The sequence below is a fragment of the Notolabrus celidotus genome, chromosome 12, assembly GCF_009762535.1.
Source record: "Notolabrus celidotus isolate fNotCel1 chromosome 12, fNotCel1.pri, whole genome shotgun sequence".
Taxonomy (NCBI): domain Eukaryota; kingdom Metazoa; phylum Chordata; class Actinopteri; order Labriformes; family Labridae; genus Notolabrus; species Notolabrus celidotus.
In genome coordinates, this window is record NC_048283.1 from 5,930,065 (window position 1) to 5,953,049 (window position 22,985).

At 40.4% G+C, this 22,985-nt stretch overlaps 1 protein-coding gene across 1 annotated transcript in view; it reads left to right on the forward strand.

Moving 5' to 3' along the window:
* Positions 1–22,985, forward strand: part of LOC117823513 (raftlin-like) — a 185,360-nt gene that overhangs the window by 155,923 nt on the left and 6,452 nt on the right. The window contains exons 8-9 of the mRNA XM_034698722.1: positions 12,284–12,387; positions 22,495–22,570. Of these exons, the coding sequence (XP_034554613.1) occupies positions 12,284–12,387; positions 22,495–22,570 (180 nt within the window). The remainder of the gene's footprint in view (positions 1–12,283; positions 12,388–22,494; positions 22,571–22,985) is intronic.

Genomic DNA, 22,985 nt, shown 5'->3' on the forward strand with positions numbered 1-22,985 from the left:
TTCTCTTCAGTAACCTTCACCATGGTTGAAATAAAAAAGGCTCAAAGGACGACACTACATAGGAAAGAGCATGCAACCATTGAAGACTACTACCCAGATTGCATTGCACAATAATGACTGACATTATGTGATAATTTTTTCTCAAAGTGTATGAATCTAGTGTGTTTCTTTGTACATAGGAGACACGTCCAAAATGTTTGGCCCCTTTGAAAGTATGAAAAGGCACCATACCAACTCTTGAAAACTGCCTTTTGCTTTTAACAAAAAAGAGACCATGCCCACTCAAGAGACAAGAAGTGGATCACTGGCTGCCTATCACTTGGTGGTAGAGAATCTTTGGCACAACATTTGCCCAAATTAGCATGACTTAAAGCTGTACAAACTCCCTCATCCGGACTTCTATCCAAGTACAGAAACAGAAAAAGACAATTTAACTAATTGAAGCTCCTGCGTTTGTAGCTGCTATGAAACAGACTGAAATTGATTCTGATGCTTTTATATGACCTACAAAAGCAAATACAACTATCAGCAATGAGTAATTATTAATAGCACTCTTCATAAACTGCCTGTGCTTTTATCTATCACAGTAAAATGATCACTGAGTGAGTGTGAAGAGACAGCAGGATGAAATTCCTCTGTTAGAAAGCACTACTGACAGGGTGAGGTTAGAAGAGACAGCTTCGTCCACAGGGGGCGCCAAAATCGACACTAACCAAAAGTACCTCCAGACAGAGAGTCGGGTAACAGAGATGATGATATCTCTGTTAACCCTGTTTTAAAGCTACATTTGAAGTGAATAAAGAGACTTTGGAAACTAAATAGAAAGCTCAGCATTTTCTTATTGAAGTCTGTTTACAGGTCATTGAAAGTGCATTAGCACTCTCTGAAATGAGATGTTTAAAGCCTTTGTAGCTCCAGAGGCAGAGTTTCACATAATCCAATAAACTGAGAAAACAAAAATCCAACAAACTAAACACATCAGAGGTTGTGGGGTTAAAAAGAAGTGAGTTCAATCAACTTTGTAGACTTTTCCTCACCTCTGCCTTCAACTTAGGGCTTTCACCTAGCATAGCACAGCTCCCTGTCGGCATTTGAGTTGCATTGTGGGTAATTTCAGCACGACAGTTTTTGAAAAGAGAATAATATTTAGAATATTAATAAGGGTATTTCTGGTTCTTTAAAGTTTGAACCCTATTTTAAACTGAACTTTGTGAAACAGTGTTCTGATAGAGACAGGTTGAATTTGTGTTTTGACTTGTCAGTGTGAAGCTACAAAACATCCATCCATTATTGATCTGTAATCTCAATCGATTAATCAATCTATACCACTTTTACCCATTTGGGGTTGTGGTGGGGCTGGAGCCTATCCAAGTTGTCAATGGGGGGAGGTGGGGCGCACCCTGGACAGATCATCATGTTAACATGTAGAGACAATCAACCATTCACAAGCACAATCTAATTTTAACCAGGATCATCTTGCTGAGATGCAACAGTGCTACCTTCTCTGCAGCCCACTGCAAAACATCAAGTTCATAATGTCTGACAAAGCAAATGTGTCTTTGATTAAATCCTTCCTGCATAAACATCTACAATAACAAACTCTGACAGCCATCTTTAATGCAGTTTCAAGTTTTCTAGACTTGAAACGCCTGATCTTAAATGACTAAGTACACTTTTTTATACTTTGAAACACTAAAAGCTGCTGTTTGTCATCACAGAGTAAACATATATTCAGAGAGAGGGACTTTGAATGTCAACACTATCCCTCCCATCCAGATTTCCTTTTAGCCCCCAAACACAGATCGGCGTGTGCAATCATGATAGGGCCAGACTCATAACCAATCAGAGGACGTAGTAGGGGCAGCCCCTTAACCAATCAGGACAGAGGATTGGAGATTAGCTATGATTGGTCCGTCATATCGGGAACGAGGGGAATAATAACATTGCTTGATACAAAGGCATTGGAAAACGCAGAGACTTCACAATAGTCTCAAATATTCTGACCTTTTCTCCAAACCCAGCAGAAAAAAAGTAACATTTTTTACACCATTCCTACCAACAGCAGCTTTAAGACTTAAAGGGACACGTACAAAAGAACTACACCTGTGCCGTGTTAATGGTTTCCAGTCACGCACACAATCTTAGTTTAGATGTGCTTCAGCAGCATATAGAAGGTTACTGTAATAAAGAGAACTCTATTCAACTCCATTTTTTAAGTGGCAGAATGAATTTCAATTCCCAAACCTGCGCACATAAAACTGGAGTTATCGTGCAAGGCCACATTTAACTGGAGGTGTAAGAGAAAGTGGGAGGGAGTTTTTTTTGTGTTGTTTTAAAATGACCCTGAAAAATATTCCTCACCAGAGCATGAATATATTATAATTACTGCCGGCATCTGTGTTTATCACTCTAATCATGTACAGCAAAGAAGCTGCAGTATCAATTATAACTGTTAAAAGAATCCAAAAGAAAATGATTACTTGTTCACAATGGTTTATTACTGCTCCAAACAATAAGAAAGAAATAGTATAAGGAAACAAGACGAAGAAATAAAATAATTTAAATGGTTATAATAAGTTCAGCTGACTCATAAAACATAACTATTTTATGAGTTTGATTCTTACAAAGTGATTTAAATGGAGGATCTGAAGGCATATTTAATAAGGAGCTGTTTATTCTTTATTAACTGAAGAGTTACAGCTTTCAAAGCTTTTAGTCTCTGTGGATAGTGTTTTGTATTTCTGTTGAAAGCTGAGATCACAGCCTGACTGTCAGTTCATGAAAAAGTTCTCTCAACCATTTCAAGCACTTCTGTTTGATGATGTCACCGGATCGCTCGCTCCTTGATCTTGCCGTCACGTAACCTCAGAGTTTAGAGAAAGTGTGTGCTGCTGCGGAAAGGCACCTCAAAAGTTAATATCGCTGGAGTTCAAAAGTAAGAAATGGCAGTCCAATGTCAAAGCGAGTGAAAGGAGCTTAGCAACGCTGACATTGTTGTCACTCATTCTCAGAATTCACTCACATCCCTGGCTTTAAAGCTGCTCCTCGCAGTCTTCAGGCATAGAAAAAGACAGGATTAAGGCCCCACATCACAGCATCTGTGAGGCAGCGAGGACACTTTGAAGAAACAGTAAAACAAAGAGAAGAAAACCTCAGTCACAAACAAGAACAAAGTATGGATGCAGAAAACAAAATAGCACCTTCTGCAAAACACCCAATGTACAGTGCATGATCTGATTCATCTTCCCTCCATGTGTGTGCATGCTGCAGCCTGCATGCTGTGCAAGTGGCTGGTGGTAGACATGTATCTCCTGTCCATGATATCTCTATCCTCAGTGACATAGGTGAGAGAGGAGGTGACCTAGATAGAAGGAGAGTAATTTGCACCGTCCCTGCGAGTGAGAGATCGTGCCCGCTCTGTCAGACGACGTGACGATGATGTTGATCAAATTGAGATGGAGGGAGAGGATTTCGGTCTGCAGGATGCAGCCGTGTTGCAGGTGTAGGAAAATAATTGAAACGAGTGGAAACATGTACACAGATATGTTGCAGCTTTATCATGTACACAGAAATTTTCATGTGTACACTTTTAAGCTACCTGAGCAATTATACAACTTAAGGTTTTATATTAATTATCAGATTTGATTCAATGTGTCTTAAAATTTAAATCAGCAGCCTGGGATCTATATCATGAGACCTCTTTCATTAAAGCAATGCCGTTTGTCAAACTCATCAGAGTTTGAAGTCTAATAAAGTCAGATTATCTCCTAATATACACTAAAAAAGGAAGTTACATATAAAAGTCCAAGAAAGAAATCCAACTTTGGAGGATGTTTCTTTTTCTTTCCAAATACAGATTAACACGAGGGTATCTCTTTGCCTCTGAGTTAATAGAGGAATAGAATACAATAGAATATCTTTTTTGTCATTGTAACAGGTACAACGAAATTAAGTTCAATCCCATTTCAGTGCAGAAGAAAACACATTTATCTTTTTCAAGATGGCGAGAGAATACAGCAGGAATTTGTTGCTTAAGCTTTCTTAAAATTATATACATCTTGCAGTATCTCATGAACTAAAGGGAGTCAGATCATAAGGGTCTGGAATCATTAAGACAAACTGCCCATGTAGACTAGTCTGAAGAATTACCGGATGTTAACAAGCTGCCATTACTGCTGTGCCTAACCTTAACCCGATGACATCAGCATGTTTTACAGTGAATTGTTGGTGCGTCATTTTACAATTACTTTCTATGTAACTGTGAATCTGACACCAAAAAGGAGGGCATTGGGAATAACCTGTGGAGTTCCTTGTTCTGTTTGAACTCACATTTTGTAACTTTGCACAAAGCACAAACCATTGAAGTCATCCCTTTCATTCCTTATATTCAGAGCTAGGCTCATATCTGTTAATACGTTACTCAGAAATGATCAGCTTTAATTCTTTGTTATTAACTTTTAATGTGGATCTTAATTAGAGACCTATCACAACCATTAAATCTGTATTCTCCTCCTGCTATCTTTATAAAAAGCTGTGTCACTCTTTATGAGTATTTGCAGATTTTTAATTTTTTTTAACGCCCTTTATTATTTGAAAAAGTAAAAAGGGCTTTTTCTTCAGCCTGTTGTCAATCTTTTGGTCTGATACCTACCACCTGGCAGTGGTTTTTACCTTTCCAACTCTTTGCACCTTGAATGTAGGACATCAACACGAAAAGAGTCAACGGAAACTTTTCAATACACGCAGCAGGATGAAGGGAAGTCAGAAGAGAGCGTGTAAGTAATAAGCAACAGTTAACCTTTGAAGTTGAAGTTATTTTACAATAAGGGGTAAAAATGAAAAAGGAAACAGACACAAAAATTGAAAAAAAAAAAAAAATAAGCCTATAAAGGGAGGACAGAAAACAACCTTCAAAACAAGTGTCCCATCTAAGAGGCAGATTTGAGTCTGAATCTGAGTTCACATGCGACAGGAACTGATGTATCTCCGTCTCATGCTTCTGTCAGACCGAATAGACACCTGTGGTTAAAAGTCAAGCCTTAAAATCAAACAGTTTGTAACTGTCTAACCGGCAGGCTAAAGAAGTAAACAGACACACAGGAAGGAACTCTGCACCGCCCTGTCTGAGTTCAGCTCTGGGCTTTTTGTCTTCTGAACTAAAATGATTAATGCTGCCGCTTCTTAGTTCATTCGTCTCGCACACCTCCACTTCAGCCGTCAGTCTGGATCATTCTTGTATTTTTATCTTCCTGTTAAAGTAAAAGGTAAAAGCTTTACTGACAGCACTGCAGGAACAGTAACATCCCCGTACACTGGCTGGTCTTTTGTTCCCCAGACTACATCATCGTGTTTTATCAGGCTGCAGAATTTAGTCTGAGTCACAGGCAGGTTAATGCCTCATAAAAAATTCAAGTTTGGATGCACTTTGGATGTCTCCTGTTAAGCTATATTATTGTTGCAGCGTTTGCAGTTTGAAGCAGGGAAAATGTCCCTAGATGGTGCGTAGGTGTGCTTGGGGAGGGCTTTGCTGTATACTCTATAATGCAGTTAGAAATATTTTTAGATCCTGTGAAACAATCAAAAGCTCCAGAAGAGCTGCAACACGGACCTGTGGTGATGATATTTCCTTCATGTGCATACAAGATCAGCTAGAAAGGTCAAGAGTGAACTTTTATGTCTTTAAGCCAACATGGACAAGACGTCATTTACGTGTGGGGATGAACAATCCTGGATATTTGGAAATATCTGTTGAGCTGTTGAGCTGTTGAGCTTTTTGTCATTGTAAAGATCACCCAGTCTCTCATGTACTAAACTTCCCTGTTACCCTTATTGACAGTCTGTCTGTTTTAGAAACATACATAAAACAACAACATCTGAATCTGTGACTCACATGTGGTCAGTCCACTGAGCAGTGAGGCTCAACATGCTGACTAATATGAGTAGCATCAGCGAGGAGCTTCTCTGCATGACTGAAGGCGAAGCTCTGCAGGTCAGGTAAGGCTGCATCTCAGAGGTAACACCAGCGTGGTGAGGCTCACAGTTCATCATTAGCCTGCAGAGGCTCACATCTTCCACTGTGCTGAAAGGCTGGTTGTTGAGAGCAGTGAATTCAGTGATTTGTCTTATAGGCTCCCCTTTTCCTTTGGGTGGTTGCGGCTGTATTTCCTGGTTCTATTAAATGACTGAAGCAGAGGCTGCTGACAGCTGGATGCTTATTTGTTCTTACTTTTAAGAAACTTGGTGCTTCAGGAGGACTGTTCTTGAGATGCATGGTTAAACTGGTAGTGTTAAATGACTGTTGTTTTGTTTCTCCTTCCATCACCTGTGCTTCAAAATACCTCCATACAAGCTTGTTGCTGGCATGCAAGCTGACATCAATCAGATGCATATTTGATGGGTCAACCAAACAGCCGTACATATTAGCAGAATGTTTTTCATCTAGCTGTTGCAAAAAAAAAAACTGTATAAGCTTTTATCCAATAAAAATATTATGTTGATAATATTTAGCATCAGGGCTGCACGGTGATGCAGTGGGTAGCACTGTTGCCTCACAGCGAGAAGGTTCCTGGTTGGGCAGGTACTTTTCTTTGTGGAGTTTGCATGTTCTCCCCATACATACTCCTCGGTACTCCTGCTTCCTCCCACAGTCCAAAAACATGCTAATCAGGTTCATTGGTCACTCTAAATTGCCCATAGGTGTGAGTGTGTGTGAATGGTTGTCTGTCTTTCCATGTTTGCCCTGTGATAGGTTGGCGGCCCTTGTCCTGGGTGTACCCCGCCTTCCGCACGAAGTCAGCTGGGATTGGCTCCAGCCCTCCGTGATCCCCAAACGGGCCAAGCAGTCAAGCTAATGCATCGATGCATGGATGGAATACTTTGCATCCCTATTTAAGTGCACAGAAACATGTAAACTTGAGCATTCAGTTACGATCTCCAGCCAGGCGGCAACCTCAGGTCTAGAAATATGAGTCCAAACTGCAGTTCATGGAGGATCCGCTTGAGGCTGGCTCCAGAATTACTGGAAGCCACATACACACCAATTCAAAATAGAGGATCTTTACAGCAGAAATAAATATGTTTACAGTCTGGTACAAAAGACGAGTGTAGTCTGGATAGCTCATTTCTTGATCGGCACACACTGTACGGAGGGTGAATTTTTTCATAACACAGTAATTTCAAAGATATTGGGATTACGAGTCCTCCAATGAGAGGCACAGCTGACTTGATTGACAGGTGGCAACACTGTAGCTGTCGGCCAGGAGGCTCAAAGCCCGCCTCTTTACCTCACAATCCCTCAACAGCAGCACTATGTCTCCCGTCAACAATTGGCTTCAAAACAGCGCTTCAGAAACAGATGGGTGATGTCACGGATACTACGTCTATTATTTATACAGTCTATGGCTCCCACACCTGATGTGTCCAAACATGAAGCATTGATAACATCTGGCCAACCAGCTGATACATTACCCAAACACAACAAAAATATGTAAAATCATCCACCCATCCTTTTATTCTGCTGGGCTGCAGCTCAATTAATAGCGCTATTATGAAAAGCTTTGTTCAAATGCTTTTTAAAAAGAACCAATCACATTTAGAAAAGGTTATTGCACCGCGTTAGTGGATGCTGCATTTTCTGTTGCTGTGACAACGCTTCAGGCCAAGCGAGCCGATCGGGAGCAGTACCTGGATGCCCTTTTTTTTTTAAAGGTATTTGCTTCATCATTACCAAGCTGTGTGTGCGAACCTGTTGACCCTACAGGCTGCTAAATAACAGCAATACCCAGAGCACAGAGAGAGGCAGAACTGCGCTTTGTTGTCTACCTTTGCAGAGTTGGTGCAGCTGCTTTAAAGGAAAACAACATAGCTGTGTTTTTGTTGAGGACTTTGAACTTTAGGTTAACCCACAGCTGCTTCCTCCTCCTCCTCTGCTATCGGCCTGTAAACATACTTTGTCTATAGTCTATAGGTTTTCAAATGCGGGGTAATTTTCACCTCTTCCTGTTGAACGATAGAGAGGAGACTTAGGTTATTGCCTCTGCAGTTGTTGTTTTGGTGGTCATTATCAGCCGGGACACTTACACTAAAAGTGTCTGACATGTTCTCCTCTTCCTGTTGAGTTGCCCTTTTTCAAGCTGGTTGAACATAATTTCTCCAAAGACAAAAAAAAGTATGTTTAACTGTGTCAAGAGATAATCCAAGGGGGAAAAAACGAGTATAATCTAAAGCAGCTGTAACCAAGGTGGTTAAACCTAAGCTCCTCTCTCCTCTTACCCTGTGGTCCTTCTTTATAGTCACCCAGATAACATCGAAGACAAAGATGGTGGTGTGATTACTTTGTGTTTTTCGGCTCTCAGGTTGGTGCTGGAGTGCTGAGGCAGCGCGGTGGCCCCTGCATAATAAGTCAGGGAGAGAGGGGAGCCAGAGTCTGGGGACTGTGATTAACTCTCACCTCCTCCAAAGAACAGCAAGCCATTACAGAAAAATTATTTCTCAATTTACTTTCTGGGCAAGCTTTGAAAGAGAGCCTGTTTCTGGGAGGGGTTCCAACATAAACCCCCCGAAAAATGTAGATGCACCGCTCCCCTGTAGGAGCTAAGAAAGTAATGCTTGTGTAAATAATGTCTGGAGCAGTGTCTTGTATTCTAACGATTAGCTCTTCGCAGCCTACAAGTTGATATGTGACTGCTTTAGGTCTGTTTGTTCATGTTGTGTCACCCCGGTCAATAAGAATCTGGGGAAGAAAAATGAGGCGATGTGCGATGGAGTGGCTTTAAGTGTTCTGTCTTATGGTCTGTCTTATAGCGGAGGACGAGCACTGCATGCTGATCAGACTCTCTCTTCTTAAGAAATGCCCTCCCTCTTCATTCTCTCTGTATAACTAACCACAAGCACTGTTACCTAAAGGGAGACTACTTGGGAGTACTTAAGTCAAACTTAATCATGCTTGGAGCCCTGGTTTAAAATGAAGAGGGGATTTATATTGTGGAGCCTTTATTTTTTTCAGGACATTGAGATAATTTGCTAAATTTGATGATCACACATAAGTGTTTAGGTTTTTAGTTAATGCCAAAAGAACCCAGAATTAGACTATTAACCAACATTACAGATATTCCTGCATTACACTCGCAGTGCAATAGCAAAGGTAGATACTGCTGGAGGGATACCAGTGGATGCAGTTGTATTAATGTAGACCTTCAGCTGTTGTTTAAGTCTTTTATAGTATCAGTTGTTGTAAGGTATGCTGTTCAGTGAGAAGGTTGATTTAGCATGTTATTACCCGGCTTTCTTACTCATCACCCAGCTGTGTTAAATACTTGATTCTGATTGGTCAAAGCTCCATAACAAAGGTTATTAGTTCTGAATAGCAAGAGTAAAACCAGGGACAACCACATCAGCGACATCATATCAAATCAATCCGTGGAAAGCAATATGGCACATTCACAAAGTTTATGATCACCTCTTCCTGTTGACAATGTGGCAAAAATGCTAGTTCCCAATCCACAGACTGTATAAAATATGGACGTAGTATCTGTGACGTCAGCCATCTGTTTCTGAAGGGCTGTTTTGAGGCCAATCATTGTCGGGAGCCATATTGCTGGTGTTGAGCGATTGTGACGTAAAGAGGCGGGCTTTGAGCCTCCTAGCCAACAGCTACAGTGTTCCCACCTGTCAATCAAGTCAGCTGTGCCTCTCATTGGAAGACTCGTAATCTCAATATCTTTGAAATTACCGAGTTAGAAGAAAATTCACCCCCCTACAGTGTGTGCCGATCAAAAAATTAGCTATCCAGACTACACTCGTTTTTTGTACCAGGCTGTAAACATGTTTATTTCTGCTGTAAAGATCGTCTTTTTTTGAATTGGTGTGTATTTGGTTTCCGGTACTTCCCGAGCCAGCCTCTAGTGGATCCCTTGATGAACTGCAGTTTTTAGCACTTCTGCATTGGACTCATATTTTTAGACAGGAGGTTGCCACTTGTTCCAATCGCATTGCAAAAAAACATGGAGGATATTTTTATTATCACCTTCAATGTATTTGGCGAGCACAAACCTTTAGCTTAATTGCTGACCAGTCACATGCAAAGAAAAAAAGAGGAGAGGTGGAAAAGAGAGCAGAAACTAGCGAGGGATGGAGATGAGCGAAAGAGATGCTGATTGAAGAAAACAAAGATGAAGTAACCACAAACTGTAACACGGTATGAGCTTGTTGGTGAGAGGTAGAGGACCTTATTTTCTGCATCTGTTAAGAATGCTAATGTTTTGACTTTACCACGACTGAAAATGTGAAGTTTAAAGCTAAATTTCGACACACAGGGCGGCTGATAAGAATGGTCTTCCTCAACAGTCAAATCTGAGGGACTATTTTTCTTCAGTTGATTAAATAAATTATTTTTAAATCAATAGAATCAACTTTAAATCAATGCTTAGTGTCAACTTGTTGGTATCTTTAGTGGGTAGCCAGGTAATAAGCAGGATCATGTATAGTGAATAGGTGACCATGCAAAACAGAATCCCAACAGGGTCTTGTCTCACCCTGTGGGGACTCTACTCTGCATTAGTACAAACTATTTTTATTATAGTATTAATCTCTAGTAAAATAAATCGTACTTATGGCAGTAACTGCATCAGTAGTGAGGGGTTTATGTGGATGTCATTGTTTTAGTATTAGATATGGTTTTGAAAGATTTTGTACTACATGTTGTAATCCTCTGGGAATTCGTTGTGTAAATCAAACCCACCCTTCAAAGTGTCACGTTCAAAAATATCAAATGTTTCCTTCTGTGTTTTCTAAGCCAGAGTGTTTGCACCGTGAAGAATTTGGTGTTACAGCGTCAACAACATCGAAACCTGAAGGAGCGGAAACAAGCAGTGAATACCAACTAACTTCCTGTACACCGAATAAAAGCGTTTATTTACAGTAACTCACCCTATCACTGTGAAGCTGCAAAGAACAACTACACATGATGGCAGCTCCAAAGCAGGAGCAAGAGGCATCTGTTTGAAAAAATCTGCTCTGTACTGTCATTAGCAAACTGCACACGAAATGCTCATTCTGTTAATCTGCTGCTCTGTGATAGAGGATGAAGAAGGCGGCTGTACAATATCTCCACATGAAAACGTCGCTGCAGCTTTAATTAGAGGAGACTTTCACACTTCACAGTGCACTGAAGGCTAATGTGGCGTGTGTAGGTGTGATGTATTCTCGACTCTCTGTTCTTATACAGTTGATCAGCGGGCTATGAATAGACTAACTTCTGAGCTGTACTTTGTTCGTGTTCAATGTCCTCATGACTCATTTCAGTACCCATAATGCACTGGTGAGTGTAATGGTCTGGAATTTATGCAAAAAAGGTAAAGGACTGAATACTTTTATGTCACTCTAGCCTTTCTTTTCTGCTTAGTCTACAACTTTGGACAAGCTTGTGCAGTTGCATGAGGTTATTGTGTAACAGGCAGATATGTGTGTGTTATTTGTATGTGTGTGTGTACGTGCCAATGCATATGTTGTGGTAGGTACGAGCATCCTGACAGACACGGGTTGCGGTTTGGCATTTTCTGCAGGTGTCTGACACGGCAAGAATGGCAAACCACACGCTCACACCCTCTTTGCATTTGTGTGTGTGTGTGTGTGTTCTGAATGTACATGAATTAATTTGTGTGTGTGTGTTTCAGTATGAATCACCAACAGGATGGTTTTCTCCCGACTCAGAATAACTGCTTGATTTTCAGATTTTTTTATTCAAATCTGTCATTCAGACAAAGCCACTGTGGCTCATTTCATGGTATTAAAATAGCACTAATAGCATTAAAATGTTTACCTCAAAGTGAGCAGTTTCACATGAGCAGTCTATTTGCCCAAGGACTTACTGTGCTGACACACACTTGTCAGGAAAAGACACGGTTGCCATGTTGACTCATGGCAACCGGGGAGTTTCTGTAGCAGTTGATTTATGTCTGTTTTTTTTATTATTCCCTCCTGTGTGTATTTCTTTTTCGACAGCACACACGCATTTTATTAAAGCCATCGTATCTGAGAGGAATTTTGTAAACCAGGATTTGGGTCTCTAAGTGGTGCTGACAGCGCTTGATTGCATCTCAGACCTCAATGCTCCACAGCTGTAATCACAGATTTGAAAGCGCGCTGCAAAAATGATAAGCAGGCAAACAGTCGACTGTGCTGTGCACCGGGTGTTTATGGGGAGAAGTGAGGGGATTATGTGCAGGTTTAGGGTTTGTTCCACTTGATTGCAGGTTGTCTAATGGACATCTTGTTGTCTCCACAGGGTTTGCAGGTGAAGGCTGATTATATTCCTCTGCTGCAGTCCCTGGCCACATTTGGATGGAGACTCACCTGTGTGCTGCCAACTCCTGTAATCAAGACAAACAGGTGATGACCCTCATTTGAGTGTTAATGATGCATTTAGTGAGCCATGACCACTGGTGACCTCTGTTGGCAAGTAGGAAGAACTACAGCTACAAGCCTTGTTCTTACCTTTTACCTACTTGGTTTTGGAGAAAGACTTCTGTAGAAGTTGAAGTATCAACTCAAGCTGTTTACTCAAGCAAAAGTGTAAAAATACTGGTTTCAAAACTACTTCAAGTATAAAAGTAATGTAAGGGGGAAAAAATGCCATTAAGGACAAAAGCTTGGGCTGAGCCACAGGGGCCTATAGTGCATGACCCCACCTCCTAAAAAAACATGTTTCTAAAGGCCATAATGACTATAATGTTATATGAATATGTTAATGTTGAGTATTTGGGTTGCACCTGTTTCAGCTGCATTTATGCCCATTGAACACATTTTAGTACAATGCAAATACATTAAAGAACCATATATGTTTACTACTGAGCATTAACATGTTTCATGGAGCGGAAGATATGATGACTAGTTGGCTATAAGTATTGTAATGGTGCAAAAAGTCAAACTTCACAGGCTAGTTATCAACAGCCTTTACTGGAATGTCAATGTTCATCCAAGCATCAAGCACCCACACACATTCAAGACCCGGAACAGCTGGTGTTGACCAAGAGGGTCTTACTCAAGCGCATTGAAAGGAGTTGTTTTTGCATCCAACCATTTCAAAAAATTCTTCCAGGGATGTAGAAGGGTTGGTTGGTCTTCCTATTTTTTATATGTAAGGAGTAGAAAGTACAGATAATTGTGGGAAAATGTAAGGAGTAGAAGTAAAAAGTCAGCTGAAAAATAATTTCTCCAGTAAAGTATAGATACCCAAAATTTCTACTTAAAGCTGCTGTGAGGAACTTTTAGCTTGTATCGATTCTGGCGCCCCCTTGTGGACAAAGTGATACCTCTTATCTCTTGTCCTATACATGCAAAATAAGTGTCTTCAGACAATAACCTCATCCTGTTGTCTTTTAACATTTAGACTTATCTTACAATGTGATTATTTGCAATGAAAACAGCCAAAACAGGGTGTTTCTAAAGCGAGATGTCAATCATCTGTTCTGACACCTACCCCCTCAGAGCAGTTTTAGACATTAAAATGACAACAGAGAAGGTATCAGTGTTGTTGTAGATGGTCTTGTTTGCTTTTGAGGGTCATAAAGAGGCATCAGTATCAGTTTCAGTCTGTTTCTCAGCCAGTTAAAAACTCCTCATAGTGCCTTTAAGTAAGGTAACAAAGTATTTGTACTTCGTTACTTGACTCCTCTGTTGGTTTGTTAAATTGCTGACTAATGTGATGTTGATACATGAAATGTGTTCTCTACATCCAAAAGGCCCCTCAGAGTCAGTCCAGGCTCACACACCGAGTAGTTTAGAGTGACACAGAGGTCCTAGATTCTTTCCTGATGACTTGGACTTAAACAGACTTGAACATTTAGGACTTGAGACTCGACTCTATAGTGTTGTAGTCAAGACCACATTAGTCGAGAACAAGAGTGCACCGAGACCAAGACAAGACCAAGACATTTAGGGATCGAGACCGAGTCAAGACCAAGACCAAGGCAGGGCAAGACCGAGACAAGACCAAGACCATATGTATCAATGAAAAATCATCATGAGAGTGAACAAAATAAAATACTTCTGTTTATTTTATTTAAGTTTGCTTTGAATATTATTGACAGGAACAAACAAGGTTTGGTTTTGTATTTGTTGCCTTTCTTTTGACTCCTTAAGTTTAGTTTTATCTCTTATCACAGTAATGACAGGGACACAGAGTGCATCAGTGGTGGTGTCGCCCAGTTTTGATATAAAATACGAAGTCGGCCCAGTTCGAGACCGAGACAAAAGAGAGTTAAAATGCTTTTGATTCCAGACGAGACCGAGACCTGAAATAAGCTGCCTCGAGACCAAGACAGGTCTCGAGTACTACACGTACGACTCTAGCTCCAGGTTTTGGGAACTCAACAACAACACAGATTACAGAGATTGAGAAAAAGTACTTTATTACATCCCAGCACTGCTCCTGAATCATTTAAAAGCCAGCTGATTATTCATGTTCAGTGTCTCTGTCACTTTGTCAAGTTTTCTTTCCTTAAATAAAATATCTCAGAATAAAAATAAGAATGAGAATTGAAGCTTCAGCAGTCTTTACTTTAGTTGAAAAGAAGAAACTCCTGAAAAGTTTAAACACATGAATCTGAACACTTCCCTTGAAAAGTTACTGTAAAACTCGAAACCAAAATATTGTGAACTTATGTAAGGAAGAGCCCGCGGAAAAGGCTCCAGTATTCCTGTGAAACTGGAACACTGAATTATGACACACATACCTTTTCTGTATAAGTTATTGTTAAAGAATTATGACAGCTTCTAAAGATTTGACCTAAATCTGTTTCAATTTGAGCTGAGCTCTGAGCCGAGCAGCTGTGGAAAATCTCTTCACAGAAATGTAACGGCTTCTCCTGCTAAGCCTGTGCTGACTCATCACTCTCTGTGCTGTATGAGTGTACATCCGCTTATGGTCAAAGAGCCTCACCTTTAAAACAGAATCTGTACTTCAACACGTTGTAGCAGACAAATACTTCACCAAAGTGAGGCTTTCCTGAAACCAGTCTCGAGCCTTTTCACACACACACACACACACTCCTGAATAACTGTAGAACATTTCAGGCCAGTCTCCCTCTAAAATGTTCCACAGTTTTTGTTCACACATGTCCCACACAGAGTCAAATTTTGACTGTTGGACAGCAGGCAGGGAGGTCAGGAGTCCAGACATGATGTAAAAAAAGGCACTGTAGCTACCCAAGCTAGCAGAGCTTGAGGGTAAAGCAGAGTCTGACACTGTGATGACAATTTTTAGCCTTTGTTTTGATGCTACATGTAAACGAACACTTTCACAGTTTGAACAAATTGACTATACACTGCCTTATTAAGGTCACAGAGATATCTGCTCACACATGAAGATGCTGCAACAGCATCTTAACAAAGTTCTGCCTTTGCACTGACACACTGAACTCTGCAGGAGCTTAATAGTGTGTGATTTCAAATTGCATTACAGTGTTGCAGAAACACAAGACGCACAACGTGCGAATACACACTCTCAGACATGCACATACACACAGAGCCTGCTCGATCTGAGGCTAAACATCACTACAGTCTTCCCTCGAATATGCCCCTGTTGCTACCCCCAAAAGCAGATCAGAAGTAGAGCAAATTTCACCCCAGCTTTACACCTCAGTGTGCTACATATTGCAGACATGGGGCCTAAAAATCCCACCTTAAATTGGTTATATGTCAGAACCTGATGATGTTATAACAAAACAAAACAGCTGTAGACTACCCTCAAAAAATGCTCCTCGGTTTTAAGCAGATACAAGACGTACATTTTGCTTTGCCACAGATTTGACAAACTGGACACAACTAGATCCCTGAAAAGCAACTCCACTGAAGGAGTTGTGAAGTTCAGTTGATCGCTCATATAAGCTGATATGTTACGATGCAAGTTTCTTACGCCTGTGAGTGCATCAAAAGCAAAGGCACGACATGAGTACGTGCCTCAAATCTGCTTTGAGTTGGAAGACAGGTGCTGACAGGCAGTGCACAGAGGAAATACACATGATCATCATTATCATCAACATCATGAATATGCTAACCAACATCAAAAACAGCCTCAGTGTCATCATCAATTTTAACGTCATCAACATCATCACTAGCCTCAATATCCCTTCCGGAGGTGTTCATGAAGGAGCTCTACCTTTCTCTTAAAGATGCAAAGGTTCTCCTCCCTCCTTCTACAGAGTCGGGACTAAAGAGGACAAGAGTCTAGCTAGCTTCTTTGTGCCATGTGATGGACGCACCAGGTGCCTTTCATTGACAGAGTGTAATGGGCAGGAGGGAGTGTAGACCTAAAGGAGGGATTCCAGGTATTCAGGAGTCATTTTTGTGGCTGTTTGGTAAGCGAGCAGCGGTATTTTGAATTTTGATGTGAGGGGCATCTTGAAGCCAGTGGAGAGAAATGAACAGCAGAGTGATGTGAGCTGTTTTGGGTTGATTGAGGACCAGTCGTGCTGCTGCATTTTTTATCATCTGCAGAGGATCGGATGTGCATGCAGTAGGGAATTGCAGTAGTCAATGCATACGGTATGCGCTCCTTTGCTGCAACTCAGCAAAGAAAAACAAAGTCCATGTCAAACTTTCAGACTTAATTGACTGTAACATTTGTCAAACTCTAAACCGAACTTTGCTGACCTTAAAGCTCCTGTGAGGAGTTTTGCAGCTGGTTATAAAACAGACTGAAATAAATAGTGATGCCTCGACATGACCTGCAAGAAGCAAGTGAGACCATCAGTAACAAGAATGATTATTTCTGCAGAGTATTTTTGCTGCCATGGAGCAAATGTCAAATGAGACATGCTGAAGAAACAGGCATTATTTTTACATTTTCCAGAACAAATATTCACCATGAGAGATATGAGTGACTGTTTTGATTTGAAGACAGCACTCACAGAAGTAGGGGAGAAAAAACACCAAGAGATCAGATCTATAGTTTTGTCCACAGGGGGGCGCTAAAATCAAAACCAACTTAAAGTTCCTCAGAGGAGCTTTAATAATTAACTTCTTCATCCAACACGTGTTGCAGATCTTCTCATTCTTGACTTAGTCTCTCTGCAGCCAGTTTGAACATACATAAAGCATGTATTGTTGTGGCACAGACGTGATGAATGTGAAGCTATCCTTTAATATAATGCTGTTGTGTGTGTTGTGTCATACTGATTAAGTGTGTACTTGGCATTTCCATCAGTTCACTGACAGACTGTTTGCTCTGCCCCCACCTCAGCTGGTCATGTTAGCTGCTCTTTCCCAGCACAGATTAATTACCTCTCTATTTTCATCATCTTTTTTCTCTACCTCCCTCCCTCTCCCCTTCTTTCAAAATGCCACAACACAACAGCACAACATGGCTAATTAATCAGCCGGCCTAGATACAGTGTAGGACGCAGCTCATTTCTCCCCCTGCCTTGGAAACATTTTGCCCGCCGAAATAATGGTTGATGATCTATTTCAGATTAGCAACACTCATTACCCTTGTATTTGTGGTGTTCGCGCCTCCATTTTTAACAGCAGATTTACAAATGCACTCTTTTTGTTGTCTGAGGGTTTGCAGACTGCACTTCATGTGGAGGGGTTGGGATAAGTGTCAGCGATCTCAGCAGCGTCTGAAATTAATGCTAACTGGTGCTCAGCGGCTTCAGCACACAACATTAATTCATGTAGTTGTCTCAGAGCGTGCATTCATGTTTGCAACATTCAATTAATGCAGATGGTAATTACATTTTGCCGCCATTAATTACAGTAAATGTGAAATTCTCTACATTAATGGTGGAGAAAGAGAATGAGGACACAAATGGCTGCAGACCAAATAAGTTCATTATTGCAGGTATCTTTACTTCTTTATTATTACAGTCTCATATGGCCATTTAAGCCTAAAACAAGATAACAGAGATAGAGAAGGTGAAGACAACAACATAGGGATAAACTGCACAGGGATGAATGCACAACACAAGAATACAATCACCATTGTTTACAGGCAGCATGATTTAAAAAGTCCAACTCTACATCTAAATCCTTGTTTTGATGCAGAGCTGCTTCGTCTTTCATTAATTTTGCACCACAGATAAAGCCACCGACAGTCACTGCCCTCATGTATTTTTCCCAGAGCATACATCCATGTTCACAACATTCAATTACTGCAGATGGTAATTACACTTTGGAGCCATTAATTACAGTAAATGGGATTTTCTCTGCACTAATAGTGAAACAAGTGAACCTAGAAACAGAGATAAAGCTCCTGTGAGGAGGAACTCTCCATTTGTGTTGATCTTAGTGACCCCTGTTAACAAAGCAGTTCCTCTTATCTCACCTGATTTTGTCCTCTAGATAAGTAGGAAATAAAGAATCCCCTCTGGCGTTCTTTTTACAGTCAAATGTTTCACAAGTCAAGAGTCTTTTGGGTGGAAAATGTAAAAGAAGGCTTTTTCAGCTATGTGATGTTAATCTTTTGGTCGAACAACTACCAAGTGGCAGTGGTAACAGGCAGTAAACAATGTTTTTAATATACACTACCAGTCAAACGTTTGGACACACCTTCTCATTCAATGTTTTTTATTTATCTTAATTGTTTTCAACATTGTAGATTAATACTGAAGACATCAAAACTATGAAATAATCTGGTTTTGCCATAATATGGATTACAACAGTAGTCAAATAGGGCTATCCATTGTGTACTAACCCTACCTCTGAACAACACACCTGATGGTCTCAAACACATTAAGAAGGCAAGTCATTCTACAAATGAACTCTTGACAAGGCTCATGTTAATTAGAAACCATTCCAGGAGACCACTTCATGAAGCAGACTGAGAGAATACCAGGAGTGTGCAAAGCTGTCATGAAGGAAAAAGGGGGCTACTTTACAGAATCTAAAATATAAAACATATTCTGCTTTGTTTAACACTTTTGTGAATTAAATAATTCCATATATGTTCTTTCATAGTTTTGATGTATTTGGTATTAATCTACAGTGTTTCAAATAATTAAAATTAATACAAACCCCAGAATGAGAAGGTGTTACCAAACTTTTGATTGGTAGTGTATATACATATATGTATGAATTACTTGGCAGTGTTGAATTCTGATTGGTCAAAACTCAATACCGTTGGTGAGTGATTCTCAGCAGCAAAATCGACACAAGGGATAATCTGATCACAAATGTCTCTTTGTTTTTTTCTTCTTCCTGCTCCTGTTTGTTCATGGACAGGATATTGACTAGAATTTAAACATATCAGTTCCGATGCCGTGGAGGAGCAGGGAGAGACCGAACACGGATCTGGTGGAAGTTAGCTTTAAGCAGAGTACTGCTAACCACAGCAAACATCTCAACTTTGAGTCTCTGTTGATGTACCCAGAAGATAGGTGTGGTGCTTTTTTCATGTTTAGTTTTGTTGGTTGTTTTCCTTCCTGTTGATTGTGTTCTGTGTGTATTCATGAAACTTTTTCGCCCCTTAAATAACGTTACTGTTGAAAGACCTTAAAATCAAGTCATGCTAGTGGCTGAACAATGTATTCCAATAAGTCAAAACATTGATTCATTCATTACTTCCTGGTTTCTTTGCTTGGAAACCAGCCACAGTTCCCCTAAAATAAATATGTGGTGTTATTTTAGTGATGAGTATAAATCTGAGTGAAATCCTTGAATAACACTCACTGTTTTGGACCCTCCATCATTATAGTCAAATGATGCCTGTCAGAGCTCATACTTCACACTCTTATCTGACACTTAAAGGATACAGATTCACATCTGAGGCCCAGCCTGTAGACTGAAGTCATCTGTCAGTGTCATCTCCCCCTCTTCCCCCTTTAAGCCGTACCACAACCTGATATTTACACATAAGGCTGCAGATTTAGAATTTCCCTTAAATGTCCCCTCAAATGTCTGTCTGTGACTTGTGAACAACACAACATGTATTTCTTCTCTTTTTCCCAAATATTAATCCTCCCTCCCACACACGTCACACTCCTGTGTTCTGCGTCGGATAATCTGCACAAGTACTCGTGCTGACAGATTAATCGAGGCAGGAAATGCAGATTCATTTCTGAGTGTGCTTCCTGTCTCTCACGCTCTCTCTCTCGCTCCTTCATGTGCTCCATTTTGTCATGCACAGACCCTTTTTTTGAGTCCAGAGTGCTCTCACTTATTACCAGCTCGTTCACTTTTTACCTTTTTGCTTTTTATCTCCTGTGACAGCTGCATTTGTGACACTTTCATTGTTTGTTTCTTCTCTATTCCTACTTTCTTTTGCCGTTATTGGACATGGCTTAAAAAGGAGATATGTTTTCCTGTGCTGGTTCGACACAAGTTCAATAACGCACGAGCACACATGCATGCACACACACAACCACACACACACATAGAGGTTTAGATTCTGTCTAAACTCTAAGCTGCCAGCTCAACCTTGCACACGAGGAGAGATGGCAGGTTTATGATCGCTGCAGAACCCTGAAAGCCTGCTACAAATCTTCTCTTTCTTAACATCAAATGGACTCGAGACTCCTCCAGCTGAAGGCTTACTATCTAAACCACCAAAAGCCCAACACAACTACTTTTTTCCATTACCTTCCCCCCTCCTTCATTTATCCATAAGCTATTTTCTAGCCTGTCCAGAATGCTGAATGGCTTCCTGGTGAATCAAAGCTGAGTTTCCAGCAAAAGCACCAGCCCATTAAGGCTAGAAAGGAGTGGATGGTTTAGAAAATTACAGGCCTTTACCGAGCCTACTCTTGGCTGTCAGTGTCAGCTGGGCTATTATAACTTGAAGCCATACAGAACTGCAAAAGCCTGTGTCGATTTATGCCTGAATGTACCTGTTGGTGGCTTCATCCCTGGGGAAAAGTCTGCTGCACACCTCTGCTGTCAAACTACCTCTTCAAATGAAGAAAAGAGCTGAAAGTGCTGCACCCAGCACCGCAAACCTCTCAGAGGAAGACATTAAAGTGCATGTTGTTCGATATTTAGTCTCCTACAAATCAAGACTCCCACAATAATTCACTAATGTCCAAATGTTCTTGCGCCTGTAGCACTCCTCCTCATTTGGCAACTTGAAATAAGAACTGAAAATCGCCACCTTTAACTGAAAACGTTTCAAAATAAACATAAATATATACATGCAGCTCACTTTAAGTCTCCTACAAATTCAATGCCTCAATAATAAACACACTTGTTATAAGCTTTTTGTGTCTTATAGTTGACCATCATCAAACCACAACGTGAAATAAAAGAGAGCTTTAAATTCTTAGCTCAAAATGTGCAATTATGTAAATAAAGAATATCCATTAGTCTCATTTAAACTCAAAATTAGAGATTTTACCATATTGGAGTCAAACTGTTAATGTACTTATCACATAACCCCAGTGTCCATGGTTTCATTCTGTGTGTCAGACACTTCCTTCTTTCACCTCGTTTCCCATTGACCTCTAATCTGGGCGGCAAGCAATTTCAGCAGATTTTTTGAAGGCTACTGTGCGGCGGTCTCAGAATCTCATTCTGGTGGCTTCTTCTCTAATGTGATTCCATCTCTGCATGGGGGGAGATTGAGAACTGTTTGTTCGGCTAGCTGTAAAATCTCTAAAATTGAATTACCTTCAACAATGTAAACCCCTGTGATACATTTTGGGTTGGTTAAGAAATGAAAGACTGAAAGATGAAGCAACAAAAAGCAAGACCGCTCTGCTTTGTGTTGGGGTCTTAACTCTCCCTGTCAGGATTCTAATCTGCAAAACAACCCTCTATACATTATCCTGCTTAATACAAGGCTACCAATTAAAGACTTAAGTGACTTAAAACACTAATTTTAAGGTGATTTTATAACTTTAGAAGTAATTTTCTTATACTGCTAAAAATAGTTAATAATAACAAAGTGATTGATTCTAAGGGTACATTCAGATTTGAGATGTTTGCTGTGGTTAGCAGTGCTCTGCCTGAATGTAAAACAAGAGTTGAAAAACAGCCTGGTACAGAAAACAATTTTGGTCTAAAGCTCATTAATATATTCGTATATGGATTTGAGGGGATTTTTTTTAACGTAGCCTTTAAGATAATACGAAGGCTGAGAGTTAAATAAGTGGAAGTCCATATTTCCAATACGGTGGCCGCCATTGTTGGGCTTTAAAAATGGCTTTTCAGAAACCAATGGTTGACGTCACAGCAACTGTGTTTATGTTTTATACGTCTATGAGAATTACTCACTTTCAAAGTCAGCCTCAAGTGGTCACTGGAGGAACTGCAGTTTCTGGAGGTGGCTGCTTGGTGTTCGTAACACATTTTTCATGTTTTAATTTGCTTATTTTCAAATTCTCCAGCTCTTCATTTCATCTCAAAGCATTTGATCTACTCCCCCTGAATGAAGGATTCTATAACAATAAAGTTTGATTGTTACTTTTTGGATTATTCGTCATCACAGTATTACAAAATTGGAGCTTAGAGGATTGGGAATAGCCTGCATGTTGGACTAATCTTCTCTCTGTCCTCCTCTTTCAGTGATGGAAGTCTGTCCACCAAACAGATTGTTTTCCTGCAGAGACCCATCTTGAACCGAAAGAGGAGAGACTCCAAGGTACACACTCTCACATTCCTCTCTGTGTTTTCCTGTCTGATACCAGAAGTCATTTGGTCACCTGCTCACCATACATCCAAAGTCAACATCACCTTTTTGTCACCTCCAATTCCACAGCTGTTTTTGTTTCAAGTAGCCAAACACACACAGCGCTGAACAAATGTGAACCCACTCATCTCAGTTTGAAATATCAGGAATTCTTCAGCTTCAGACTCTGTTTTTTTTAAGGGGGGTCAGAGCAGGAAATGCTTCTTTTTTTGCGACCCTGAAAAGTGGAGATAACCTCTTAAGCTGACCTTTGTCTGCAGAGGAATGAATCCATGTTGACGCTCTCTTTGACCCGAATTCAAACTGCCATTGCAACAACAAATTTATTAGGCCCTAAGACTCGGGGAATTGCTAACGTTAACAAGAT